At 43.0% G+C, this 25,804-nt stretch overlaps 1 protein-coding gene across 2 annotated transcripts in view; it reads left to right on the top strand.

The window, feature by feature from the left end:
• ZNRF2 (zinc and ring finger 2) overlaps positions 1-25,804 on the top strand; it is an 83,130-nt gene that overhangs the window by 25,379 nt on the left and 31,947 nt on the right. For both annotated transcript variants that reach the window (XM_075558223.1, XM_075558221.1), the window contains exon 2: positions 19,767-19,862. In XM_075558223.1, the coding sequence (XP_075414338.1) occupies positions 19,767-19,862 (96 nt within the window). The remainder of the gene's footprint in view (positions 1-19,766; positions 19,863-25,804) is intronic.

Here is a 25,804-nt window from a genome sequence, read left to right as displayed (position 1 = left end):
AGAAAGCTAGTAGTAAGTAGAGGATTGGTAAGTAAAGGGTTATATAAAATGCTTATGATAATAAAAGTTATTCAGACTATATCAGTGAGAGGAAAATGCAATCTTTGATGTCATATTAGGTACACAGTACAGACAAACCTCATTTGTTGGGTATTAAGTTCTATGCTAATACAGTAAAGCCAGTTGCATGATTTTTAAAGGCTTTCTCCTCCCACCCCCAGTGTAATTAAAAGTTGCATTTACACCATCCTATGGTTAATTAAGGGTGTCGTAGCAATGTGAAGAAGTTTGCAGTATTGTGAGAATTACCAAAATTTGACAGAGACACAAACTGAGTACGTGTTCTAAAAAATGTGATGATAAACTTGCTCCGGGCAGGATTGCCACAAACCTTCAGCTTGAGAGAGAAAAATGCAGTATCGGTGAAGTTTTTTAAAAAGAACAATAAACCAAGGTATGCAGATAGTAAAATATTGTTGTTACCTTTCGACTGTCGGGATAACAGTTATGTGTCAACCATAACTACAGATAATTAAACCGATTTGATTCGCTGCATTTTTAAACAGTTAGGTTAGTCATGTAGGCATTTTCCAGCTGCCCAGCTGTATTTCTTCTCTCTCACTAACTGGACAGTACATTTGCTATAGAAGAGAATTTAGTTAATGAAAGGGTGGCTTGAGCTCTTGCTGATTTCTTAAAGGGCACACTGAGCTCTCGGCCATTCTTAGAATGCACGCTTTCCCTTCTTTGTCTTCCTGTGGTGCTCGAAAGAATAGCTATGTAGCTTGTGTCCAAGTGTAACCAAGATAAGAAAGTAAGAAACTTGGATATTTGATAGCGCACCTCCCAACACTGCTCAAAATTTCGCTCCCTAACCTCATGTTGTGCATTGATTTGTTATTCTAGGTGCCAAGAGTTGACACTGTGTTGCCAGTTTCTATAATTAGTATTGATTGGGGTTTCCCTCTTTTTTTTTTTTTTCCTTCCTCCTCCCTACTCTGCTACTTCTATTCCTTCTGGAATCAGTAGTTTAATGGTAAGTATTTAAATAAGATATGAGGATTTTTTAACTCTCATCTATCTTGGTGGAAACTTTGTAGACTCCAGAGGGTCTCTGGTTCCTAGGCTTTCATTGTTGCTGTGTGTGTATGTGTGTGTGTGTGCGCGCGCGCGTGCACACACACACACTGATAAAATGTGCTGTTATTAGGTACTCTAACGTGTGTGTACCGATAACATGTCCTGTTTAGTAGGTACTCTTTTTGCATGCTCTGTCAAATGGCATCCACTGTTTGTGTTTTCATCCTGGTGTCTTGTTGGACCTTACACAGTCTAGTCTGCTCCCCTTTTTCTTTTTCTGGGGCCTGGGTAGGATTAGAGTTGGGAGGAACTGAGATTTCTTTCTCGTACCTACATTGCTGTTTTTCCTGCATCATTTAGAACCTTCTCACTTTTGCCAGCCAGAGCTCTGTGTAAGATGTTTATGCTGCATATATAAAAACAGAATTATTAATCCATTTGGGCAGAATGATAGATTGAATCCAAGTCCATTAAGTGGTACCATATTCATCCATTGATTTTTAATGATGTTAATTGTTTTTTTGGCAAGATTCTGTTGTTGCATTATGTCTCCTTTCCAATTTTCAGTACTTTGTTAGAGCCTTTAAAAATTGTTTTTGTGTTTGTGTTTGCTTGTGGGATTCATTACAGTAACATCTCGTTGCTGTGCTTTTGCCTCAACAGGCCGCACATTAATTCAATAAATTGCACTTTCCAGCAAGCCGGATACTTCATTCTGTACTTGAGCTTTGTGAAGTGTAATTTAATTGATGAGAAGAATGAGGTCAGAATTAGAGTTCTAAGATTCAAATAATAAACTGTAGGGATCCACTTTCACAAAATCCTGTCAAAGAAACTGTCTTAGAAACGACTCTGTTCGGCAGCCTCTGTGAGGAGTACACTCCTCAGGATAGCCAACCATCCAAGACCAGAGAGGCTACAAGGGCCCCAACACCAAGTTCAGCTGGCAGGGAGTGGCAGGAGAGAGAGGAGAGTACTGACACTGAGAGGGGATTGCACTTATGCTCCTGAAACAAAGCATCTATCAATTGAATAAAAGAATGATGGACTCCATAAACTTGAACCTGTCGTTTTCAGGTGCCAATGAATTGACTCTGACCCATAACGACCCTATGCAGAACAGAACACTGCACGGCTCTGTGCCATCCTCACAATTGTTCCCATGCCTGACCCATGGATGCAGCCACCTTGTCCGTCCATATCCTGACGGCCTTCCCCGACTTCACTGTGGCTCCACGTTACCAAGAATGATGTACTTCTCCAGGACTGGTCTTTCCTGATGAAGTCTTGCCTCTAAGGAGCACTCTGGTCACTTACTTCTTCCAAGATAGTTCTGTTTGTCCTTTTTTGTTTTGGTCCTGAAGGTATCATCCGCCCTGGATTCCCTGTGCCTCCAGCTCCTATCTGTACCAGTGTACATCCTCTGCTCTATCCAGACTTGCAAGGCAGAACTCGGATCATGATAGTTGGTGGGGAGGAAACATTTAGGAACTGGAGGAAAATTATATTCTTCATCGGTGCTACATCACACCCTGACTGACTCATCTCCTCCCCTAGACCCCTCTGCAAGGGGATCTCCAGTGGCCGACAAATGGGCTTTGGGTCTCTACTCTGCACTTCCCCCTTCATTCACTATGGTAAGTTTTTTTCTGATGATGCCTTATACCTGATCCCTTCGACAACGCGTGATCGCACAGGTTGGTGTGCTTCTTCCATGTGGACTTTGTTGCTTCTGAGCTATATTTCTGCTTGTTCATCAAGACCCCAGACACTATCTCTTTTGATAGCCGGGCACCATCACCTTTCTTCGCCACATTTGCTTATGCACCCGTTTGTCCTCAGTGATCGTATCATGGAGGTGTACACCCAATGATATGATTTTTTGTTCTTTGATGCCGATAACTGATCCCTTCAGGTCCACGTGATCACACAGGCTGGTGTGCTTCTTCCATGTGGGCTTTGTTGTTTCTGAGCTAGATGGCCGCTTGTTTATCAGTTCTGTTTGTCCTTTTAGCCATTCATGGTTCTTTCTATATTCTCCAGCATTACAATTCAAATGCATCAATTGTTCTTCAGTCTTCCTTATTCAGTGTCCAATTTTCACATGCATATGAGACAATGGAGAATACCATGGCTTGAGTCAGGTGCACCTTAGTTTTCAAAGTAACATCCTTGCTCATAAATTCTCTGAAGAGGTCTTGTGCAACAGATTTACCTAATCCAACCCATCTTTTGATCTCTTGGCTGCTGTTTCCATGAGCATTGATTTTAGATCCAAGCATGACAAAATCCTTGATAATGTCAATGTTTTCTCCACTTAATCCATGCTGAAGGCTACAATCGTTGGTCTTCATGAGCAAATGCTCCAATTCCTTCTCCCTTTCAGCAGGTTATTTCATAGAAGTAGAATCATTCAAAATCTGCCGTTTTAGGTCTGGTTTGTTTTGCCTAGCATAATATTTTAAATACATTTCTATTAAAACATAATATGTTTATCTGTATCTGAATTAAAATTTTTTTATTATAGTCAAATATTGGGCTTTCCAGATTTACTGTATGAATTGACTTCTTTGATTTATTGAGGACTTTCTAGAAGGATTACTATAAAAGTTTTCAAACATACTCAGAAGTGTAAAGAAACTGTACGGGGAATTCCATAAACCCATCATCCACATTCAAATGTTTACTGTGCAAAGTGGAACTTTTCCAGGAACTTTTTGAAACCTCATTTTTTGCCAAGTTTGCTTCTGCTTGCTCTTCTCTGAGGAGCCCTTGTGCCGCTGTGGAGTAAGTGCTGGACTGCTAAGCACAGGGACAATGGTTCAAACCCATCAGCTGCTCCACAGGAGGAAGAGGAGGCATCTGAAATGCAGACTTGTTTTTACCTGATGGTAGTATTGTTATTAAGAAAGAAAGAAAGCATTGCCATTGAATCAATTCCAACTCCTGGCTGGTGACCCATGCATTAGAATAGAACTCCCCTCTACAGGTGAGTAGTAACAAGAACTTCTAAAATAATGACAAAGTTTGATTTATGTGTTAGTGTGGGTTGACTAGAGAAACAAATCCAGAGATTCGTGTGTAAGAGAGAGTTGTTGTTTTTTTAACAATTTATTGGGGCTCATACAGTTCTTATCACAGTTCATACATATACATACATCAATTGTATAAAGCACATCTGTACAGTCTTTGCCCTAAGAGAGAGTTTTTTATCAAAGATTAATTATATATTAAGAAGAGATCCCTGCTCAGTCCAGATCAAGACCATAAGTCCGACATATTAGACTATACGTCCGATACCAGTCCATAAATTCCTCTTCAGACTCACACGGCCCATGCAACGATGCTGAATGCAGGAAGATCACAGGCCAGTGGGTGGAACATTTTGTGAACCCAGTAGCAGTGGAAACATCTCAGCGCTGGCGTGGCTCCTCCAGCTCCAGGGTTCTGGCTCCATCAGCATAGCTCCATGTGACTTGTCAACAGGAATGTCTGTCAGGGAGAGTATGTCTCCTGTCTCCAGAGAGGAAGACACAAGTTCCCAGAATCTTCAGGAGAAGGCCATGCCCACACAGAGGCCTCATTGGCTATGGCCTGATTGACAGGCTAGACTCCACCCCTTTGCTCATGTTGACAGTAGATTATGTAACTGCCACAATTTATAAATTAATAGCATTTAGAATATTCTGAGTGGAAGATTTTGGATTTAATTTGAGACTTCAATATTCTCTGCATTCTTCTAATGCATTCATTTAGTCAAATAACTGAGTATTTAGAAATTAAGGTTTCTCACGTTACATGTTCATCCATATCTTGTTTCTAGGGATCAGAAATTTGGCGTTTTGGAGTGATCAGAAATTGCCCATTTTTATGATAGAATGTAATGTGTAAGTCTAATGGAGCAAGTGGCTTAAAGAGACTTTGTTCTTTTTCTTAGAGTAGCTCCTTCATAGCTCAAACACATGCTCTCTCCTGCCTGTCCTGGTTTGCTCCTGAATTGTGCTTGTTCGTTCAGTACATCCCAGTCTCAACTCTCAGAAGTAAGGACACGTTCAAGTATCTCTTGTCAGTTGTAACCTGTGGAGACTTCCATACCACATCTGAATTGAGTAATAAACTGGTAGCCATCGGTGTATACAGTAAATCTTCACAACAAATGACTGCATATCTCTGGCTCTGTGATAATCATAAACATGTATCAGTCCCTTAACAGGCCAGCCACTATTTTAGAGCACTTCATTAGCTCATTTGCTCTTTACAGCACTAGTCTTCGATGATGATTTAGTAACAAACTGTATAAAGGTTTTCTAGGTGTAGCTTTAACATTTTTGTATATGAAATACGTAGACAAAACCCAACTTTTCTAACCATATTTAAGTGAAATTGAGTGACCTTGAATTACATCATCACATTGTACTACTGTCACCACTGTTCACTTCTAAAGGGTCTCCGTCATTCGGTTACCCTTCAGTGCCTGGCAACTGCTCATACACCTCTGTCAATGCCTTGGCCTATTTTAGGTCTTTCTTATCAGGGGAATCATATCAGATTTGCCGTTTTGTGTTTGACTTATTTCAGTGCTGTATTATCTAGGTTCATTCATGTCTTGACATTTGTAAGACTCTGTTCTCTAGCTGAATATTTCATTGTATACATATCTGCTCATCTGTTGCTTGACACTGTGTTGTTTCTACTTTTTGACTTCTGCAAATGAGGGTGGAAGGACATCAGTGTGCTGGATCAGAGTGTCTATTTTCATGTCTCTTGGGTGTATATATCCAAGAGTGAAATTGCGTCAAATGAGAATTCTATGCTTGTTTTCCGCAGAGGCTATGTCATTTTATATTTCTGTCAGCAGCAGATGACTATTCCAGTTTCTCTGCATCTCTGTCGATGCTTGTTATCAGTTCCCCCTATTCTTGTGTTTTTGCTAATAGCCATGCCATCCCAGTGGGTGTGATGAGGTCTCAGCATGACTTTGCATTTCCCTAAGGATTAAGAAACACATGTCTTGTTGGCTGTTTGTATGACTTTGTGGAGAGAAATTTAACTCGGCTCCAGGTATTATACAGCTTTCCTGCAAGGACCTGATGGTAAATATTTCAAGTGTGTAGGCTGATGCTGGACTCTTGTGGGGTGAAGCCCACCACAGACAGTGATGCCAATGATGGTAGGCAGTTGTGTTACAGTAACACTCTAAATAGGCATTGGTATTTGAGTTTTATAGTCTTTTCCGATGTCACAAATACTGTTTATTTTTTCACCTGCTTAAAAATGTTAATTAAAAAAAAGTAAATTCACAAACAATGCATTCGGAACCACATAGGACCTACACGGGCCTTAGTTTGTGATTTTGTGAATTAACCCAAGAAATGCTAGGATCATCCATAGACTATAAAATACGATTAATTCCTCTCATGCCTGAAAAGTCATAGATCTTTAAGCTGATTATGCTATGCCTGTCCCGATGGACAGAAGAACATGTAGAAACAAGAAAGTACCAGTAAACCTAGCCTATAGATAGAGAAATATTTAAGGCAGAGTGAATTCCCTGAAGGGGGAGGGTATCTTTATGAAGGTAATTAACATTATACCAATGAAAAGTAGTTTTGGGTTGGGGGGACAACCCCTAGGACAGCAGTTCTCAACCTGTGGGTCGTGACTCCTTTGGGGGTTGAAAGACCCTTTCACAGGGGTCGCCCAATTCATAACAGTAGCAAAATGACAGTTATGAAGTAGCAACAAAAATAATTTTATGGTTGGGAGGTCAACACAACATGAGGAACTGTATGAAAGGGTCGAAGCATTAGGAAGGTTGAGAACCACTGCCCTAGGGAATAGAAAGTTAATCACGTTTATCAGACTAAATACATGGATGTGAAGAAAGCGGCATTGGGATATGGCGTCTCAGGACACATCGGAGTTGGCATTTCCTTTAGCTTGTGCTCTTATCATATTATCATATAGTGCTGAATCACAGGTAGCCGGGTGGTACAAATAGTTGTTCAACTGTTAGCTGAAAGGCTAGTGGGCTGACAGTGTGAACCCGCCTAGAGGCACTTCTGCAGAAGATGGGCCTGTCGGACCGCTTCTTGAAAACGCTCTGAAGCAGTTACACTGTGCGTGTTGGAGTCACCACAGGTGGAATCTGCTTGGTTATTAACAATGATTTCATGCCTCTGCTCAACTGGGAGACTTGTAAAACTAGGCCTTTAGTTCCAACTCTACTTATTCTCAGGATGAGTCACAGGGTTAAATTGTGTATGCATGGTCTTAAGAAAGAACAGGTAACACGGAGTGTGAATTATTTAAGTGTAGACATGCTGGGCAGAACTTTATGTCAAAGCAGTACTGAGTATAATCACATAAGTAGCTGCCACAATTAAAGTTTGCTTTTTAATGTGATGGTGAAACTGTTAACATATAGCTAGCCTTCATGGTTACCTGTTCATATATTGATGACTGTACACTTTTTTAATCATTGACAATAACAGGAAACCTTTCACTCACATATATACTTCAGGCTTTAAGATCTCAGTTATGAAATATGCATTTTAAATACCCTGTCAAAAATTGTTGGTAGACTTTATATGGATTTGGTACCTCAAAAACAGGTATTTGGTAAGGATGTAGTATTTGTGATGGATAGATGTAAGCTAAAGATGCATACTTGTGAAGGACTATGTTTACATTAATCCTTGATAAGGGATCTCTTACACCAAAGCCATATTACTTTAAAGCAAAAGTACTTTTTGTTTATTAAAATGGTTTTCTGGCTGCTTTGGATTGTCATTTTTATGTTAACTACTGATTTTGGGGGGCCTTTCACATTCCATATTAGTACAAAAACAGGACAAAGCATTATATTTAAGTGAAATATACACCTCAGATGTCATTATTTGAAATTTCATTGGAGGGGGAGTCACCGGCTCCTTGGGAAGAAATTTGCTTTTTTGGACTACGTAGAATATTTCTCCAGGTGCCAATCCATTTCTTGTTCTGCTCCTACCCCTAGTCCCCCATGGGTGGTCTGTCCTCAAGGGTATGAGTGTTGGGGACAGGGTGTCTAAACTTTTGGGGGGGGGTGGTAAATGACCAAGACCTCTCCTTTACTAATCCACTGGATTTCTTTTTGGATAGAGACTGAGGACCCCTGCCCAGAGTGGATCGCCCACTTGTTGCAGACCTTTCTTTTTTGATTGGGGCCTGGGAAAGGTGGGTGTGCTGGCCTGCAGGATCCTGTGGAATTCTCCAGTCTACACAGACCTGAGGGAGGGAGGAACAGGAGCCTTTGGAAGCTGGGCTTCTGAAAGGCTGGCCTAGACCCTCCCCTGGGACCTCCCACTGCAGGTAGGGGTAGGGCGGGAGGCCCCCCCCCCCCCCCCAGCAAACCTACCCTTCTCCCTGGCAGCAGCTGACAGTACCCATGCTTTGTTCCGGGGAGCCAGGGAAGCCCTGTGTTCCTTTGTAGGTTTTAGATGGTTCTGTTGGCTGTTGGTAGGACAGGGAACCCAACTCTTCTCAGATCTTCCCCTTGCCTAGAGGCCTGAGCTTCTGGGCATGGGGATTGGGTGCAGGGTGTAAGCTATTTAGCAGTGGGGACTGGCAAGAGAGGGAGGGGGAGCCCCCCCAGCCAGGGACTTGACTTTCTGTGAGAGGGTACCCTTTCCCTTGCCTCTCTTGCCTGGTTCATCCTTGTCTTTAATTAACCCCTTTTCTAAACTAAAAAAACACAACACAAAGGCTAACAAAAAACAAAGGCTTTGTAGGCTACGTTCTGTGTATTTGTGACCCAGTGTTTAAAATTAAGCTATTATTGTTCCCATTTTGTTTTTTAGTCTGGACAGCATTCATTACAGTGAAAAGGGAGCCCCACTGTGGAAGAGGAGATGGGACGGCTTTGTTCTGTCTTGTGTTGTGCAGTTTCCCCTTCCCAGCTTCCTCTTAGTCTGTACGATTTCCCAGTAGGATCTGAACTTTCCTTCCTGTCTTTTCTTTGCTCTAAGTCAGTGGTTCTCAACCTTCCTAATGCTGCAACCCTTTAATACAGTTCCTCGTGGTGGTGTCTCCCCCAACTATGAAATCGTTTTCGTTGTTACTTCATAACTAATTCATGCTTGGTAGAGTGCCCGTGAAAAAGAGGCAGACCCTGAACAAGGTGGATGGACACAGCAGCTGCACCGTGGGCCCCAACACAGCGAAAGCCAAGAGGGTGGTGCAGAAACGGGCCGTGGTTTTGTCTTGTTGTAGGTCAGTGACATTAGAGTCAGAACAAACCGGAAGGCACCCGACACTAAAAACTGATTACGGTAGGGCTGTGAAGTCAATAGGTATCTCAATGTGTGAGATATAAAGGAAGAAAATGCCCTTTTTAAAACCTCCAGTTCTGAGTTCAGCAGAATTATTTTGATTTTTTTTAATTTAGAAAGTTCTGAAGATATTTTGATGAATAGTTTAAGACTAACCAGGCCTCCCAAATCAAAATCAGACTCACTACCATCAAGTCAATGTCACTTCACAGTGACTCTACAGGAGAGAGTAGAACTGTCTGTTTGAGCTTCTGAGACTGCAACTCTTTACAGGAGGAGAAAGCCTCGTCTATCTCCCAAGAACCCTGCCTGCAGTTCTTGGATTTTAAAAAAATCTACTTAATAACTTGTCTGTTAGATGATGATATATCAAACGAGTATTAACACAAAAGTAAGACAGTAGGACAGAAAAAGGTGTACATTTGGCTCAAGGTTGTCCCAAACATCATTACTAAGATGATCAGAGTTTATTCCAGTTTTAAGGGATAGGGACAGGTTTTTAATAAAATTAAGAGCAAAGTTTATTAGCTTTATTAAAAGCAAAGTCATAGATATGGTGCTGTGTATTGTCTATTGGAGAAAAAAGATAAAATTATCCACACCAAATGGGTGTGAAGATAATTTCATTGTGATGTGTAGCTTCACGACCCTGCATGACAGTAGAACTGTCCCATAGGCTTTTGTGAGCTGTAATCTTTTTATTGATTTATTTTTTTGCTTTCCCAAAGGGTTTTTTTTTTTTATTTGATGACAAGCAGTCCTGGGGTGTGGACTACTTTGTATCATTAGAAATTGCTTGACTTTATTCTGTTGCTGAGAAGATACACAGCAAAAAACACTCTGGTTTACATTCTTCAAGTTGGGCACCCTACCTCACTCTCCTTGCATGAATTATTCTTTTATCACAAACTGCCTTCCTAGATCCCATGAAAGTAGTTCTTAAAAGAGCAGTGTTCAACACAAACATTGTTTACTAGCTAAGCTAAAATAAGTTATTTTTTAAAGTTATCGGGATAATTTTGGTTTAAGGTTTAATGATAATTTTAGTGAAACCCCTGGAGTGTTATGAGAATTTGGAATTCTGTTCTGTGTCGTACTCCCTCTCCCCCCCCCCCCCTTTTGATGAGGAATCTCCTATAGAATCTTTGCTCTAAATGTTCAGTAACTAGTTCGGCCACCGTCCACTTCTGGTCTCATGGCAAAGGAGGCTGATGTGCATCAGACCTAGGCTGTAGTCCTAGTGGGGCAGGTCATGGGGTTTTTTATTTTATCCCTTGGAGCCACTGGTGTGTTAACTGTCAGCTTTTTGATTAGCAGTCAAGTGTTTAACCATTTCACCACCAGGATGCCTTTACAGAATGAGGAAAACATGTGAAACCAGTGTGTGTGTGTGTGTGTGTGTGTGTGTGTGTGTGTGCGTGCGTGCGTGTGTGCGTGCGTGCGTGCGTGTGTGTGTGTTTGTTTATAAAAGTGATCAATAGGTTAGGGACCAGAAGACCTGATTTCTATCACTTTTATTTTTTGGTCACTTAGATTCTCAGTGTGGGCACTTTGGACCAATGCTGTGTAAATTCCTTTTGCTTCATATTCTTTGGTCTCATCTTGAAGCTAGGATAAAAACCTAAACCAAACTTGTTGCCATTGAGTCGGTTCTGGCTCATAGTGACTCTGTAAGACAAGATAGCACTAGCTGCCTCAATGAGTCTACATGATTAACTCTTTATAAGGGTAGAAAGCCTCATCTTTGCCTCAAGGTGCTTGCTGGTGGTTTCAAACTGCTGGCCTTGCAGTTAGCAGCCAGATGGGTAACCACTGTGCCCCTAGGTCTCCCTGGAGATAGGATAGGGCATTGCTATTACTGTTTGTGTTACCTGATGAGTGTAGGTAGCACATAGAGGTCGGCTCCTGTAAAATATCTCCCAGACATGGTGCCATTGATTCACTCTTATTGTTTGTAATATTTAGTGAATGTATACCTACATAGTTTGTTGATTATTTCCTTCTGTAAATGAGTCCCTTAAATTACCCAGACCAGCAGTCATGGGGCTTGGTTTTAGAGGAACGTATTACGGGATACTCTTGATGAACCTTAGATTTTTGTTTTGGATAGAGTGTATTGATAGCCAGGGCGATGGACAATAGGAGATTGGTAACATCTGGAGGGTGCCAGAATTTGGATAACAGTTAAGGTGGAAATAGAATTGTGTCACGGCTGACATTGGTGGTATCTCCCCAGCACCCAGCATAACGTCGTAGCGGCTGCCTTTCTCTTCTGTGTGCACTCGAGTGATTGAGAGGAGGGCTTCTCCGTGGTGGCTTTCTCAAGTCTTCAGTTTGTTCATAGGCTTCAAGAACTCCATAACTAAGCAAACCTCTGTAGACAACTTGTTTGCAATGGTAGAGTGATGTCTTCCTGGAAGAAGTAGTATTAAAGTACAGAAGACATACAAGGAGAGGAAATGAGTAAAATGCATTGAAGTAGATCATGTAGAAAGCTGACACTGTAGTTCAACATTTTATTATAAACTAAGGGTTCTTCAGATGGGATGGAAGAGAGGGAGGATGGCACTGCGTCTGAGTACCTTTACCCCAGTTCTTTCCTCTGTTTCACATGATCAAGTTGGTCGGACCTCCTCTGTTGTTCATTGTTGTCACCACAGTACCCCATGTCCTTTCCCATGTCGACATCTATCCCAGTGTTTGTTAGTGGTAGTCCCTACAGTTGGTCATAGTTGTTTCAGCAGTTGCATGGGCTTGTATGTGTGTTTTTATTTATTTTTCCTTTCACCACATGGCCATTCCTGAATTCTTTTTTCCCCCTGTATTGTGTATTTTGATGTATCTCTTGAGTGGGTCCTGAACCTTTGATTATTTGAAAATACGTATCTAGTTTACATAGTTTTCCTTCTAAGAGTTCCAACGCTCCTCTTCCAAAGTGCCCCAAATATATCTATATGTTATTCTGGGGATAACTCTTGTACTCCCTCCCCCAGGCCCCCAGTGTTTTCTACTGCCTCCACATATGGGGTGTGGGCAACTCCCCTCTTATTCTTTTTTTGCCTTCCCCTTCATCAAAGTATCCAAGTAATATTGTCTACTTTTTAGCCAGTGCCTTCCCTGATTCCCCGATTGTGTGTGCCCACCTACCTGTGTGCGCACCGATTATCACTAGCTGTCTCTACAGTTATCTGCTTTTATGGTTTTTGTTCCTGCTTTGGGTTTGTTGCTAGTCTTGATTTACTTTTTAATACAGGGGCTGTTTTCTGAACCCTATCATTCACCTGGCTTTTAAATGTACTTGTCTTCCTTAGATAGTAGATGCGGTGGTAAGACCCTATAGTGAAGAAGTTCTTTTTCTTACTCGTTGAAGAATGGAGGCAGTCCTAATTCGGCCCTACCCGAGTGAAGAACAGTGTGGGAAAGGCCAGCCAGAGTCCTTTCCCACCAGGTTACAGTGCCCTACAGAGCCACTTCTCCCCCTCAGAAGGTTTTTAAAAATTAAAGTAGATGTGCACATACTCTCAAAAGGTCACCAACTGATGGTGTGACAAGAAAAATCGTTTCTTCATTTCTCCCCAGCTGCAGTTTGTACTTTGCTGAGGCGGCCTTTCTGTAGGTGTCACTCATGACATTGACTTCCATATTTATAAATATCATGTATATTCCTAGTTTCATTTCTCTCAGATACTAGATATTAATGGACTGTCAAGGAAGATGAAGATTTATGTCTCTCTTTTTTAAACTACTAGACACGCCAGCAGGTGTCTCGTCATTTATAATTGCCTTTTTCTTGATTAATATTATGTGTTCTTTCCAAGCTTTCTAGTGGAGTTAAAGAGCTGTCTGAATATTATTTTCCACAGGATTAGACACATCGAGATCTATCGGTTCTTCTTTTCTCTCTGCTCTTCCCATGGCCGCTGTCTCCTCCTCAAGCCTTGCACTGGTCTCTTCCAGCCAGACTGGCAGCCAAGGACGCTTGCTTCTTCACCCCTTTCCTGCGAGGCATCTTTTTTCCTTGATCTTGTCTTTCGGATTGTTTTCCTGTTTTCCATTTGGCTCTTAGTTTTGATGGAGCATATGTTCTAGAAGTTTCTCAAGAGTATGTGTAGGAAGTAAAGCTTTGGATGCCTGAGCTGTCAAGGGGAAAAATGCAAGCATGAGTATTTAATAGCGTTTTAATATACAATACAGTGGTGACACTCTGTTTTAAGGTTTGTTTAAGGTGATGTCAGCCAATCATATTCTGCAGCCTACCTTTTTGTCTTGGTTAATTAAGTGATCTTGGTTTGATACTGACAGAATATATAAATACTTCTATGGACTATGGATTGTTCTTTGAAAGAATATTTTGTAATACATGATCACTCATTTTTATGCTCAGATTGTCCAAATTTGGCCCTGAGGAGCCCTTCCAAACTGGCTTCTGTGTCACTTTCTTTTTAGCAGCATGATTTTCTCCCCCACCCCTGCCAACTGTGTCTACATCCATTTTGAGCACTTCCTTCTCAGCAAGATGTTTCCGCTTGACCTCGTGCTTTCTCTGCTGGCACGTTTCGCTGGAATTGGTCATTTTTTCAAGGAGCCCTGATTCCTTTTCTTGTAGAAACCCAAGATTGTTTGCTGAGCCTGCTTGCTGCTGCTGGAGTATCGATGCTTCTAGGCTTTCCCTGCAGACAGAGATAAGAAATGTCTGTGTGTGTACGTACAGATAGATGTACATGTGCTGTATACATCTATAAAAGAAAAGTACATAATTATTGCTTGTGGTTATTTATCTGAAACATAAATCCAAATAACACCCTGTGTCAAGTTGATTCTTCCCCATAGTGACCTTACAGGGCAAAATAAACGGACTCTATGGGGCAAAGTAGGGTTTCCAAGGTTGTCAGTCTTTCTGGAAGCAGACTGCCACCTCTTTGTCCTGTGGAGCACAGACAGGTTGAACTGGCAGCCTCTTGGTTAGCAGTGATCTAACAGGGCTCCCATAGGACAGTGCAACAGATGTATTTCTTTGACTTAGAGAAACACATTTTAGTTCTAGGTAGGGGCCTCGCACTAGTCTGTGTTCATTCATTTTCATTTTGACTACATATAATCATTAATGTGGGTCTAAGCTCAAAACATTATTAAAAGCTACACATAGAAAATCATTGTTTTAAAGCTATACATAGGACTTTATTCTTTTCTATCTATTCCACCACATTCTTATTACCTGTCGATCATACGGAAGAAGCCCTGGTGACTGTGGGCTCATCACAAGGTAAACAGTACAAACCCACCAGTCTCTGAGGGAGAAAAATGAGTCTGTTTGCTCCTGTAAAGATTTGCAGTCTCAGAAACTGCAAGGTTGTTCTTAGCCGGAATCAACTCCACAGCAGTGGGCTCTGCTTCCGTTTTGGGTAAAAACTCAAACCCAATGCCATCACGTCAATTCTGGCTCAGAGCTGCCCTTTGTCTAGGACAGAGAGAACTGCCCTGTGAGTGTTGAGGCGATGTAAATCCTGACGGAGCAGAAAAGCATCATCTTTCTCTCCAGCGCAGGTGCTGGTTTCTCACTGCTGACTTGCCATCAGCAGCCCTGCTCGCCACCACTGTAAACTTGAGTTTGCGGTTTATCCTTCCTGTTTCTTCACCTTTTGCAGACATACATTCTTCTTTCACATTAACTAGCACAACATGCATGCTCTCGCACATTTCTTTTTACTGTTGCCTTTCTCCAAATCTCCTGTGTGTGGTCACTCAGGTTGTTTCCCATCAGTAGTTTATTTCAGATCTGGCCAGCTTACTCGTGCACACATTAGTTTGCATTTTTGGAGTCCTTCCTCTGGGGTGAGCTCTTGGAAGAGACTTCTGGATCAGAATGATAAAACATCTGTGTAGCGTGGGTCGATATTGTCAAAGGACCGGACCCTCTGCTGAGGTTATGCAATTTTGCACTCCTACCAGCAATGCCTGTTTCCCCATAGCAGGGTGTGGTCAAGCTTTTGAGAGCTTGCCAATTTGGGGTGAGAAACTATATTTCAGTGTAGCTTTAATTTATGTTTTTCAAATTCTGACATTGAGCATTTTTCATTTGTTTAAAGGTAATTGTGTGTGCGTGTGTGTGTGTGTGTCTGTCTGTCTGTCTGTGTCTATCTATCTAGGGAACATTAACATCAGTATTTAAAACTTGTCCATTTTTCTAATAAATATTTGGACTTGATTTTTTTCTTTTTTAGTTCTTTGCACGATAATGTTATTTATAACATGTAGTGCAATTTAAAAACATGTTAACCTGTGAACTTGCCTTGGATGTGTTTTACCATGTAATGTTTTTCCTTAACTGCAGTTGGATTTTCTGCTATGTTCATGAGAAACCAGTTGTCATGGAGTTCTTTCTGATTCTTGGTGACTTAGTGTGTGTGCAGAGTAAAACTTCCCGCCACAGGGTTTTCAAGGCCAAACCTTTTGGCAGCAGAAAGCCATGTCTTTCTTCTGAGGCATTTCTGAGTAGGTGTGAATCACTGATCTTTCTGTTCATAATTGAGTGCTTAACTGTTTGTGTCACTTGGTGCATCCTTTATATTTCTGAGAGAGGTTCTGTGCAAGATTAGGGCATCCCAGTGAGCACGGATCTTGATGTTTCATTCTCTGAGTCTGTTTTTTACTCCTGGGTAGAGATGAAAGAAAGGAGGGTACGGAGATCACATTTCTGTGAGTACAGCCTTTTCAGCCCATTGCTGTCCCTAGTGTCCACCGTGTCGGATGGACGGAGCCCTCTGGGGTTTGCTCCCCACGACAAACCTCTGTTCTCCTGCTCTGGACAAGGTCGGGTAGTTGCTTGCTTGCTGTGTGACATGGCTCAGGACCTAGAGAGGTTCCTTAGGCAGCTTTCCTATCAGTCGCCATTTGAGCATTGGGAAGTGAATGGAGCTATAGATTGCTGGATCTTTGGGGAATTAGACTGGTGTATTTAGTTGCTGTTAATCCCATCATCTGCTTTCTTTCTCAGATAGCTGTCTCCTCTAAGGGCCATCTTTGTCTTTCTTTAGTCTCATTTCAGTGAGTTTTAGGAGGGAGGAGAAACACATGTGTTTCGTTTATTGTATTGAACTAGAAATCCAGGTGGTCTTGATGATAAAAACTGTCATCTCCTTAGATTTTATTCTGTGGGAGATTGGATGACTCTGGGTAAAGCTTTTTAAGTTAACAGTGGGACTCCCAAACCTGTTCATTGGAGGTACCATTCCCTGTTGGGAGTTTGCGTTTCCCTGTTGGGAATTTGCATTTACATGCCAGGTAAAGGAATCTAGACCTGCAGTTTAACAAGATCCCCAGGTGATTCTTATAACCCCCCAGGTGATTCTCATGTATAAGCAGCTCACTGGGTATCTTGTTAGAATGTAGGTTTCTATCTGGGGTGGAAAGGCAGAGTCTCAGCTGGGGGGGGTGGGGGTGGGCCTCACACTGGACTGAACACGTTAGAACCCCTGGTTCAGGGTGCTCACTCTGGATGATTTCTGGTTAAAGTGCTAGAACCCAGATGATTCTGATCGGTAGTAGCAAATCACGTGCCACTTGCCACCTCCGCTCAGGGACTCATACCAAGTTCAGAAGTTCACGGACAGGGAAAACAAAGACCCGTCATCCACAGCCCCACTCTCTCACCTTGTGGAAATGGACTGTGAATTTATTTAAGTTGCAGGCAGTGGGTTTGCAGTTGGTTTGTTAGCTGTACATGCTGCTCACAGTGTCTGTCTTGTCCCATCATTTAAGGTGAGTTCCCCATCTCTTCCCCCACCCCCTTTTTTTCTATACTTTGTCCTTGTGGACTTCAAGGAAGAGGTACTTTGTTACTTTCTTTAAGGACATGTTTAATAACGGGGTGCGGGGGGACTGCTAAAATCATACATTTCATTTAGGAAGTTCAATTCTTGAATGAATTGTCCCTCCGGAAACCCACTCCCTGTCATCGGAAGGTCTGCACCAGGGGCGTTTGTTGTCTGAGCCTCGGGGGAGACTCTCCAGAAGGGCACGCGCACACACACACACACACACACACACACACACACACACAGAGTCCGAGGCCGCTCTGAGTCGCCTGTTTGCTTCTACTAGACATTTTAGTTGGTGCCTCCCACTTCTCCCTGCATGGCCACTCAGAGTTCCATGTGGCCCCAAGTTTCTCTTCTGTCACAAGTTTAGCTTCGCATGACCCGTCATGGTCGCTCCAGGCTCTCTCGCCTATGGGAGACTTTCCTGTGCCTGCTATTTACTGCAGACTAGTTGTTTTTTTAATAGTTTTATTAGGGGCTCATACAACTCTTATCACAATCCATACATACATCAATTGTGTAAAGCACATTTGTACATTCATTGCTCTCATCACTCTCAAAACATTTGCTCTCCACTTAAGCCCCTGGCATCATCTCCTCATTTCCCCCCCTCCCCAATCCCCTTCCCTAATGAACCCTTGATAATTTATAAATTTTTATTTTGTCATATCTTGACCTGTCCGACGTCTCCCTTCATCCACTTTTCTTTATCTGTCCCCCAGGGAGGAGGTCACATGTAGATCCTTTTAATCGGTTCCCCCTTTCCAACCCACCCAGCCTCCATCCTCCCAGTATCACCACTCACACCACTGGCCCTGAAGGGATCATCCACCCTGGATTCCCTGTGTTTCCAGTTCCTGTCTGTACCAGTGTACATCCTCTGGTCTAGCCAGATTTGTAAGGTAAAATTGGTATCATTATAGTGGGGGATGAGGAAGCATTTAGGAACTGGAGGAAAGTTGTATGTTTCATCATTGTTATATCGCACACTGACTGGCTCATCTTCTCCTCATGACCCTTCTGTAAGGGGATGTCCAGTAGCCTACAAATGGGCCTTGGGTCTCCACTCCGCACTTCCCCCTCATTCAATGTGATAAGATTTTTTGTTCTGATCATGTCTGATAACTGATCTCTTTGGCACCTCGTGATCACACAGGCTGGTGTATTTTTCCATGTGGGCTTTGTTGCTTCTCAGCTAGATGGCCACTTGTTTACCTTCAAGCCTTTGAGACCCTGGACACTATATCTTTTGATAGCCAGCATCATCAGCTTTCTTTAGCAAATTTGCTTATTTACCCGCTTTGTCTTCGGCGGTTATGTCAGGAAGGTGAGCATCATAGAATGCCAATATAATAGAAGAAAGTATTCTTACATGGAGGGGGAGTACTTGAGTGGAGGCCCAATGGCGAACTAGTTTCTTCTATCACTGACTCTTAGTCGTATTTCCAAGAAAAACACCTGACCAGCCCATTTTTCAGTGCCATTTCTTGATTTATCCTAGCCAAACTAGGCAGCGGCTGCCTTTGGGGCAGATGCCTAGCACTACTCGGGTAAAGGGTATCAGGCAAAGGACCTTAGCGGTGCCACAGGGAAGAATGGTGTGCACAGCATTCGGACCCCCTGTGCATTAAGGAATTGTGTAAGACAGAGCTGAATACATAACACATCCTCTCATTCAATAATATATTACTTTATTTCTGTCTGTTGTATGTGGTGAAATGTATGTAACAGATTATTTACCATTTCAACTATTTTTATGTGTGCAGTTGTGATTTGACTTATGTCCCTGTAGTTGTGTAGTCATCGCTTTTATTCCATTTCCAAAGTTTTCCATCTTTCTCAACAGAAACAATGTAAGTTAAGATTCAGGAGTGCAGACCGAGTATTGTAGGAACAAGGTAGTAGTGGAGTGTCAGGCCTGACTGCAGAAATCACCTTGGCTGTTGCTGTTTCCTCCTCACGTGGTAACTTCAGTAGCATGTGCTGTGGCAAAATGGCCACTGGACTAGAAACCAGGAGACATCCTGCATTCAAGACCTGTGTGTGCCGTTCTGAAAGGCTTCACGCTTCCATTGAGATACGTTGGTCAAAGGTTGGTGAGGTGGAATCGCTTTAAGGTGCCATCTAGCTGTAAAATCTTAAGGCTCGACAAGTACTGTACCCGGCTCAGAAAGGTAAAATTCAGCAACACGAATGGTGGTCAGAATCCAAAGTTTTAATAACATGAAATCATACTTGTAGAAAATATTAGAAATAAGAATGATTGTTTGGACCAGTCAATGTAGAAATAGAAAAAGTTGTAGGAGTCTTATTTATAGTAGACTGCACCGTCCTCTTTAGGCTCATTTTATTTAAAGATAGGATGGTGGATGGTCTTGATAAACCTGATTTAAGTCAGATAGAATAGTCAGCAGTTCTGTCCTCATCTCAAGGTGAACATCATGTTCTGTGCTACTGTCACGGTAATTTTGGAGTTGAAATGCTTTTGATCTTTTTTTAAAATGCTTTTAAAAAAATGTCTAGGTATAGCATGGTAACTTTAGTTTCTTTTCATTTTTAGGATTTAAGTGCCCTGTATGCTCAAAATTTGTGCCCTCAGATGAAATGGACTTACATCTTGTGATGTGTTTAACAAAGCCAAGAATAACATATAATGGTAAGTGCATTGTTTTAAAATATTATTTTTAATTAGGATTACGTTACATTTTACAGATTTCATATTTCAAGTAAGATGCAAAAGGCAGGGAGAACCTTGTTTTTCTCTGTCTTAACTGGTGCCTTAAAACAGTGATTCCCAAATTTTTTTTGATCTTGTGACTCCCTCATGCTTTTAAAATTAGGGCAGACTTCATAGAACTTGAGATTTATATGAGCTATAGTCCAGGGCTCCTCAAACTAAGGCCCCCGCCGAGGACATTTATCTGGCCCACTGGGTGTTTTTGCCGCAGCTGCCTGTCCTGCTTAGCAGCTAACTCGTCCCGGGTCCATTGGAATTTGTTCATAGTTTCTTTTTAAACTATAAACCAGCCCTCCAACGGTCTGAGGGACAGTGAACTGACCCCCTGTTTAAAAAGTTTGAGGACCCCTGAGTTATACCATCATCAATATTTATCATGTTAGAAATTTAAAAACAAATGTTTTAAATTTTACTTAATTTTTTAGAACATAACAGTAACAAATCCATGATGGGCTGACATATTTTTAAATGAAAAAAGTAACTGTATTTTCCAAGATGAAATTATTACATGAGGAGAGTGACGCTGGTTTACGGTTTTTGCACATTCTTGACTATGTGACTTATCATCTGACAAAGAATGCTCACATCTGCGTCTGCATTCAATCTTCACTGTATTCCTTGGCCATTCTATTGAGAGTCTGGATAATTGTAAAAACTGTGTGGGCCATGTCGTGCGAAGAGAACCTCTGACACTCCCCGTTTTCATTTGCTCCACAAGACTGCAGGCACCACGCGCTGGAGAACGGTGGCCCCAGTGAAGTAAAACCTGTTTTATTTGAGAGCAGGCCTAAGTCAACAGTCATGGGAGAGAGACAGTGAAGGGCCAGTGCCATTCTGCCCTATAGGGCGCTGTGAGTTGGCATTGACTCGGTGGTAGTGAGTGAGAAGTAAAAAGTAGTACGAAGAACTGCCTTTTTTTTTTTTTTTTTTTAAAGGATGTGTGGTAGAGACCGCAGCCCCTTTTCTTGTTCCTTAGGAGTATATGCAATGAAAGCTACACACTTCAGAGTAAAGAAGACAAAAAATGTATTCAGTACATAGATAGTTAAAAAAAATAAGAGGAAAGGAATGAGGCACGAAGGGAGACAGAACCTCACCTTGCCATGCATCCCTGCCTCGACCTCCTTTCCAGAGCTGGTTGTTGACCAATGTCTCTAGATCATTCACGGCCTGGGGAGAGATCTGCAGGTGTAGGGTCACTTCAAAATAGACCTGGAGGGGTAGGTGGCTGGAGGGGGTGCAGGTAGTTTCTCTCGTGATCTTATTAACAGAATAAAGGAAAAATAGAAACTTGTTTCAAAATTTCTGATTTTTCAGAGAGGCAGTTTGGTTGAAAATAGAATGGGTAGAGAAAGTACCAAGAGCCACTGAAGCATTTGAGGGGTTCTCCATGTGCAGCGCCTAATACCTGGTGTGGTGTTCAGATCTAGGATTGTACTGATTTCTCCATTAATTAAAGGCCTTAAAGAACAAAATGTCTGCAATGTAGGAACATTTTGTTAACTTAAATCTGGGTTTCCTGTCAAGTAAGTAACAATGCTGACATTGAAATAAGCATATGGTTATCTATGCTATGGCTTTGAAAGTTGTTCTCACTGCCTCTTAAAAAAAACAACCAGGTGGAACTTGAGCCCCACAATCCTCGTGGTGCTTGTCTAGAATGTGTGCGCGCACACCCACACCCTACCTTACCCCCCTCCCCCACCCCACCCCCCGCCCCAGTCATTTGCCATTTGAATAGTTGGAAGTAGCTTTTAGTAATGATTTTGGAGAGTAAATGTACCTGTTGATTAGAATTGAATCGACTGTTTTGTAAGACCTAGTTGAAATTCAGTGCTTGGACTTGTCTTTCCTGCTTGCTCCATTGTCTTATTAATGTGTCCCACAATTATTTATGTCTAATATAAGTAGTTTAAAATAAAATATCCTTAAATCTCGAGATTCAGGCTTTGAGTCTAAGAAGCATGTTTCTTTTGACTATATACTGTGTTTGCACACAGTCTTAGTATTCTGTACATTTTCCTGTTTGTCCAATAATCTAGACCAGGGGTTGGCAACCTTGAGACAGAAAAGCCAATCCTGACCCCCCACAACAATTTAAAAATTATTCAAGAGGCATAAATATATTTTTACAAACAAATTATTTCATAAGTATCTGAATAATGCCCTTTACAATGCTTCAGTTTTACTCACAGCCACATTGTACATACTGAGAGCCACATGAGGCTTTCAAGCTGCAGTTTGCTGGCCCTAATCTAGACTGTGTACCTACCCCTTCAGGACTTGAATCGCTCATTATGTGACATTTCACATTTATGACGCAAGAAGGCGAGGAGGGATGAAAGGCAGCAGCGGGTGGAGGTGTGTGTGTGTGGGGGGGGTCGCATTATAGGCCCACTATTCAGGGATCTAAGTGAGAGGAGCTGGGCAGGCTGTCTTCTAGGTGTAAATGGACAGGTAGTGCAGCACCATCTCAAGGGACTGGGCAGAGCCCTGTGGCCCCAGGGGAGCAAGTGACTGCACTGGGCTAGGCAGCTCAGTCCCCCTGGCTGGACACACAACCCTACGGGACCCAGCCCCACAATGCAGCAGCAGGAGCCTAGCAGGATGGACATGGGGTGTCCCTCAGGTTCACACTTAAGGAGCAGAATGAACTGGGTCTGGCCATGAAAGCAGAGGACTGGGTGGCCTGAGGGTTGCAGGAGTACGGGGTGGCATGGGAGCCACTGGATGGTGTAGACTTGGGTGCCTGCTACCGTGGATGCTGGGCTCTGCAGGCAGACCTGTGGTGTAAGAGGAGGGGCTGGGTCCCCACAAGCAGCACCCGGAAAAAGGGGGTCTCTTCCACAGCGCAGGAGGAGGGGAGGCCTGTGCCAAGGTGTGGAGCTGGGAAGGGAGCCCAGACAGGCAGCAGCTGGAGGCAGTGGTCCTGGGAGTAGCCCCAGGAGCTTGAGGGGAAGGGGCAGCTAAGGATGCGGGTCTCAAATGGTCTGCTTGGGGTACAGGAGAGCTTAGTGTGGTTCTAGCTATCCAGGAAACAAACCTGGAGGGAAGGGTCCCAGGAAGAAGAGGGGCTTCCAGTAGGCATAGATAGGCCTTCGAGGCACAGGTGGTGGCCCAGGGTAGACAGGAACCAGGAGTGGGGTGGGGGGCGGTGTTGGGGGAAGTGGGGAGCAGCAGAGATCTGTGAACCAGGGAAAGTTGGAAGCCACTTGCCAGGTGGCAGCCTGGGGCTTGCGGGGACACTGCAGAATGGGGCTGGTAAGGAAAGGAAGTAATTTTGACCAGTGTTGATTTCCACACAGGATATCAGGTCTTTGAAACCTCACCATGCCAGTGGTAATGAGGAGTTAGGTGTAGTCACTTCACGTGTTGTGATAATGGACAGTTTGTTTTATAATTTACTTATTTAACTCTGCACGAGTCATTAGACTTACTAGATTTTTTTTTTGTTGCTCTTTGTAAGAAGCAATATGTTACCTCCTACTTGGGTTTCAGATTTTAAATATCTGATAGTAACCCAATTCAGAGATTAGTGGAAGTCGTAAAAACTAAAGAGCAGAAACAACTTCTTCATAAAAATTGCAGTTTTTAACATGTTCAGACTTTTAGCCCTTGGACAGTGGGCAAATGGGTGCCACAGAAGAGAGCCTTGGCTGGCCCAGTACAAAAGTGCTGGAGAGAGGTGACAAATGGGTAATGAGCTTCTCTGTCACAAGTTGGGGAGTCTGATGTCACTCTGTCTTGAAGGCAAAGCCCGCCAAGTGTCATCTAGATGAAAATTGGCTTTAATGCCTAAACACAAATCACCTGGGACCATTAATTGTTGTGAACAAGGTGAATCAGGGACTCTGAAATGGAATCTACTCAGCCCAGCTACTCACGGGGGCAGTGGGTCCAGCCAGCAGTGAACTGCTTACCTCCAGGTCAGCTTTTCAAACCCTATCAGATGCTCCACAAGAGGCCCATACATCTGTCTGCGCCTAAAAGATTTACAGCTTTCCAAACCTTAAGAGAGCAATTTTGTTCAGTCCTTACAGGGTCACTGTATTGCCAGAAGAGGCTCTGTTGTCAGTGGGTTAGGTCTGGGGATTTAGACTCCTTAAGAGGTTTTATTTGTGGCCCACCAGGCCGTGAGGATGATGTTCCTGAGTAGAGCAGCCAGTCCCAGAGAGAACAACATGGCTGGCCCCACTATGAGAAATGATGCCCCTCAGTGACTAAGGGCGATACAGGGGACAGCACCGGAGACACAGTGTGGGAATTGCACCTGACCTGATCCCACCACATAGAGGCAAAGCACTGGGGGAGTGCAGTGGAACAGCAAGGGAATGGAGTGGCAAGGTCCCCAGGGAATGCTGAAAGTGGACTTTGGGGCCAGGGCGTGGTGCCCCAACGGACTGGACTGGAAAATGCTCCTAAGGACCAGCAAACGATCCCTGAACTAACTACAAGCTTTTCTTTTGTGAAGTGTTTTGTTTTGTTCTTTGTCATTGGTTTGTTTTTGTTGTTTTGTTGTCTAGTTGTATACTGTTGCTTTGTTTTCCTCTGTCTTGTTTTCGTTCATGTTAGTGTCTCCACAGGTCTGTCTAAATAGGACAGGCTGGATGAACTATCTGGAGGAAAAACAACGGGACTGACAGTTCCGGGGGGACTTGGAGTGGGGGGGATTAGGGGGCTAAGGAAGTGGTGTTAACAAACACAGGGACAAGGGAACAACATGGGACCCAAAATGGTTAGAGGGGGGAGTGGCAGGCCTGGTGGGGAATGATCAAGGGTAAGGTTTTGTAGAGAAAAGGTATAGCTGTAGCCCAGGTGGTGACGGAGCATGGTGGTGGGGCAGGAGGAAAGTCAAGGGAGATGGAGGAAAGAGCTAGGAGTCAAAGGGAATTTATGGAGGTCTAGACAAAGACATGCACATGCAAATATATATAGGAGGATGGGGAAATAGATCTATGTGTCTTTATTTATAGGTTAAGTATTAAGGTGGCGGAAGGACCTTGGGCCTCTACTCAAACAGTCCCTCAAAGCATGAATACTTTCTTTTATTAAATTGGAACTCTATGATCCTCACTCTCCCGACACAACTGCTGAAGCCAAAGTGGGTGAACAAGTAAATGTGAAGAAAGCAGATGGTGCCTGGCTATCAAAAGAGATAGTGACTGGGGCCTTAAAGGCTTGAAGATAAACAAGCGGCCATCTAGCTCAGAAGCAACAAAGTCCACATGGAAGAACACACCAGCCTGTGTAATCGAGTGGTCCCGAAGGGATCAGTTATCAGGCATCAAAGAACAAAAAATCATATCATTGGCTGCACACCTCCATGATAGGATCGCTGAAGACAAATGGGTGCTTAAGTAAATGTGGTGAAGAAAGCTGATGGTGCCCGGCTATCAAAAGAGATAGTGTCTGGGGTCTTAAAGGCTTGAAGGTGAACAAGCGGCCATCTAGCTCAGAAGCAATAAAGCCCACATGGAAGAAGCACACCAGCCAGTGCGATCACGAGCTGCCCAAGGGACCAGGTATAAGGCATGAAAAAAAAAGATATATATGTGTATTTGTGTGTGTGTGTGTGTGTATACCATATTGAATGAAGGGGGAAGTGCAGAGTGGAGACCCAAGGCCCAAGTGTCGGCCAATGGAGATCCCCTCATAGAGGGGTTTAGGAGAGGAGATGGGTCAATTAGGGTGCGAGGTAGTACCGATGAAGAACACAGTTTTTCCCCAGATCCTGGATGCTTCCTCCCCCCAACTACCATGATCCGAATTCTACCTTGCAGGGCTGGATAGGGCAGAGGTTGTACACTGGTACATATGGGGGCTGGAGGCACAGGGAATCCAAGGTGGATGATACCTTCAGG

This window comes from Tenrec ecaudatus, chromosome 9 (genome assembly GCF_050624435.1).
Source record: "Tenrec ecaudatus isolate mTenEca1 chromosome 9, mTenEca1.hap1, whole genome shotgun sequence".
Lineage (NCBI taxonomy): Eukaryota > Metazoa > Chordata > Mammalia > Afrosoricida > Tenrecidae > Tenrec > Tenrec ecaudatus.
Note: the sequence above shows the minus strand (reverse complement) of the source record. Positions and strands in the feature narration are given on the sequence as shown.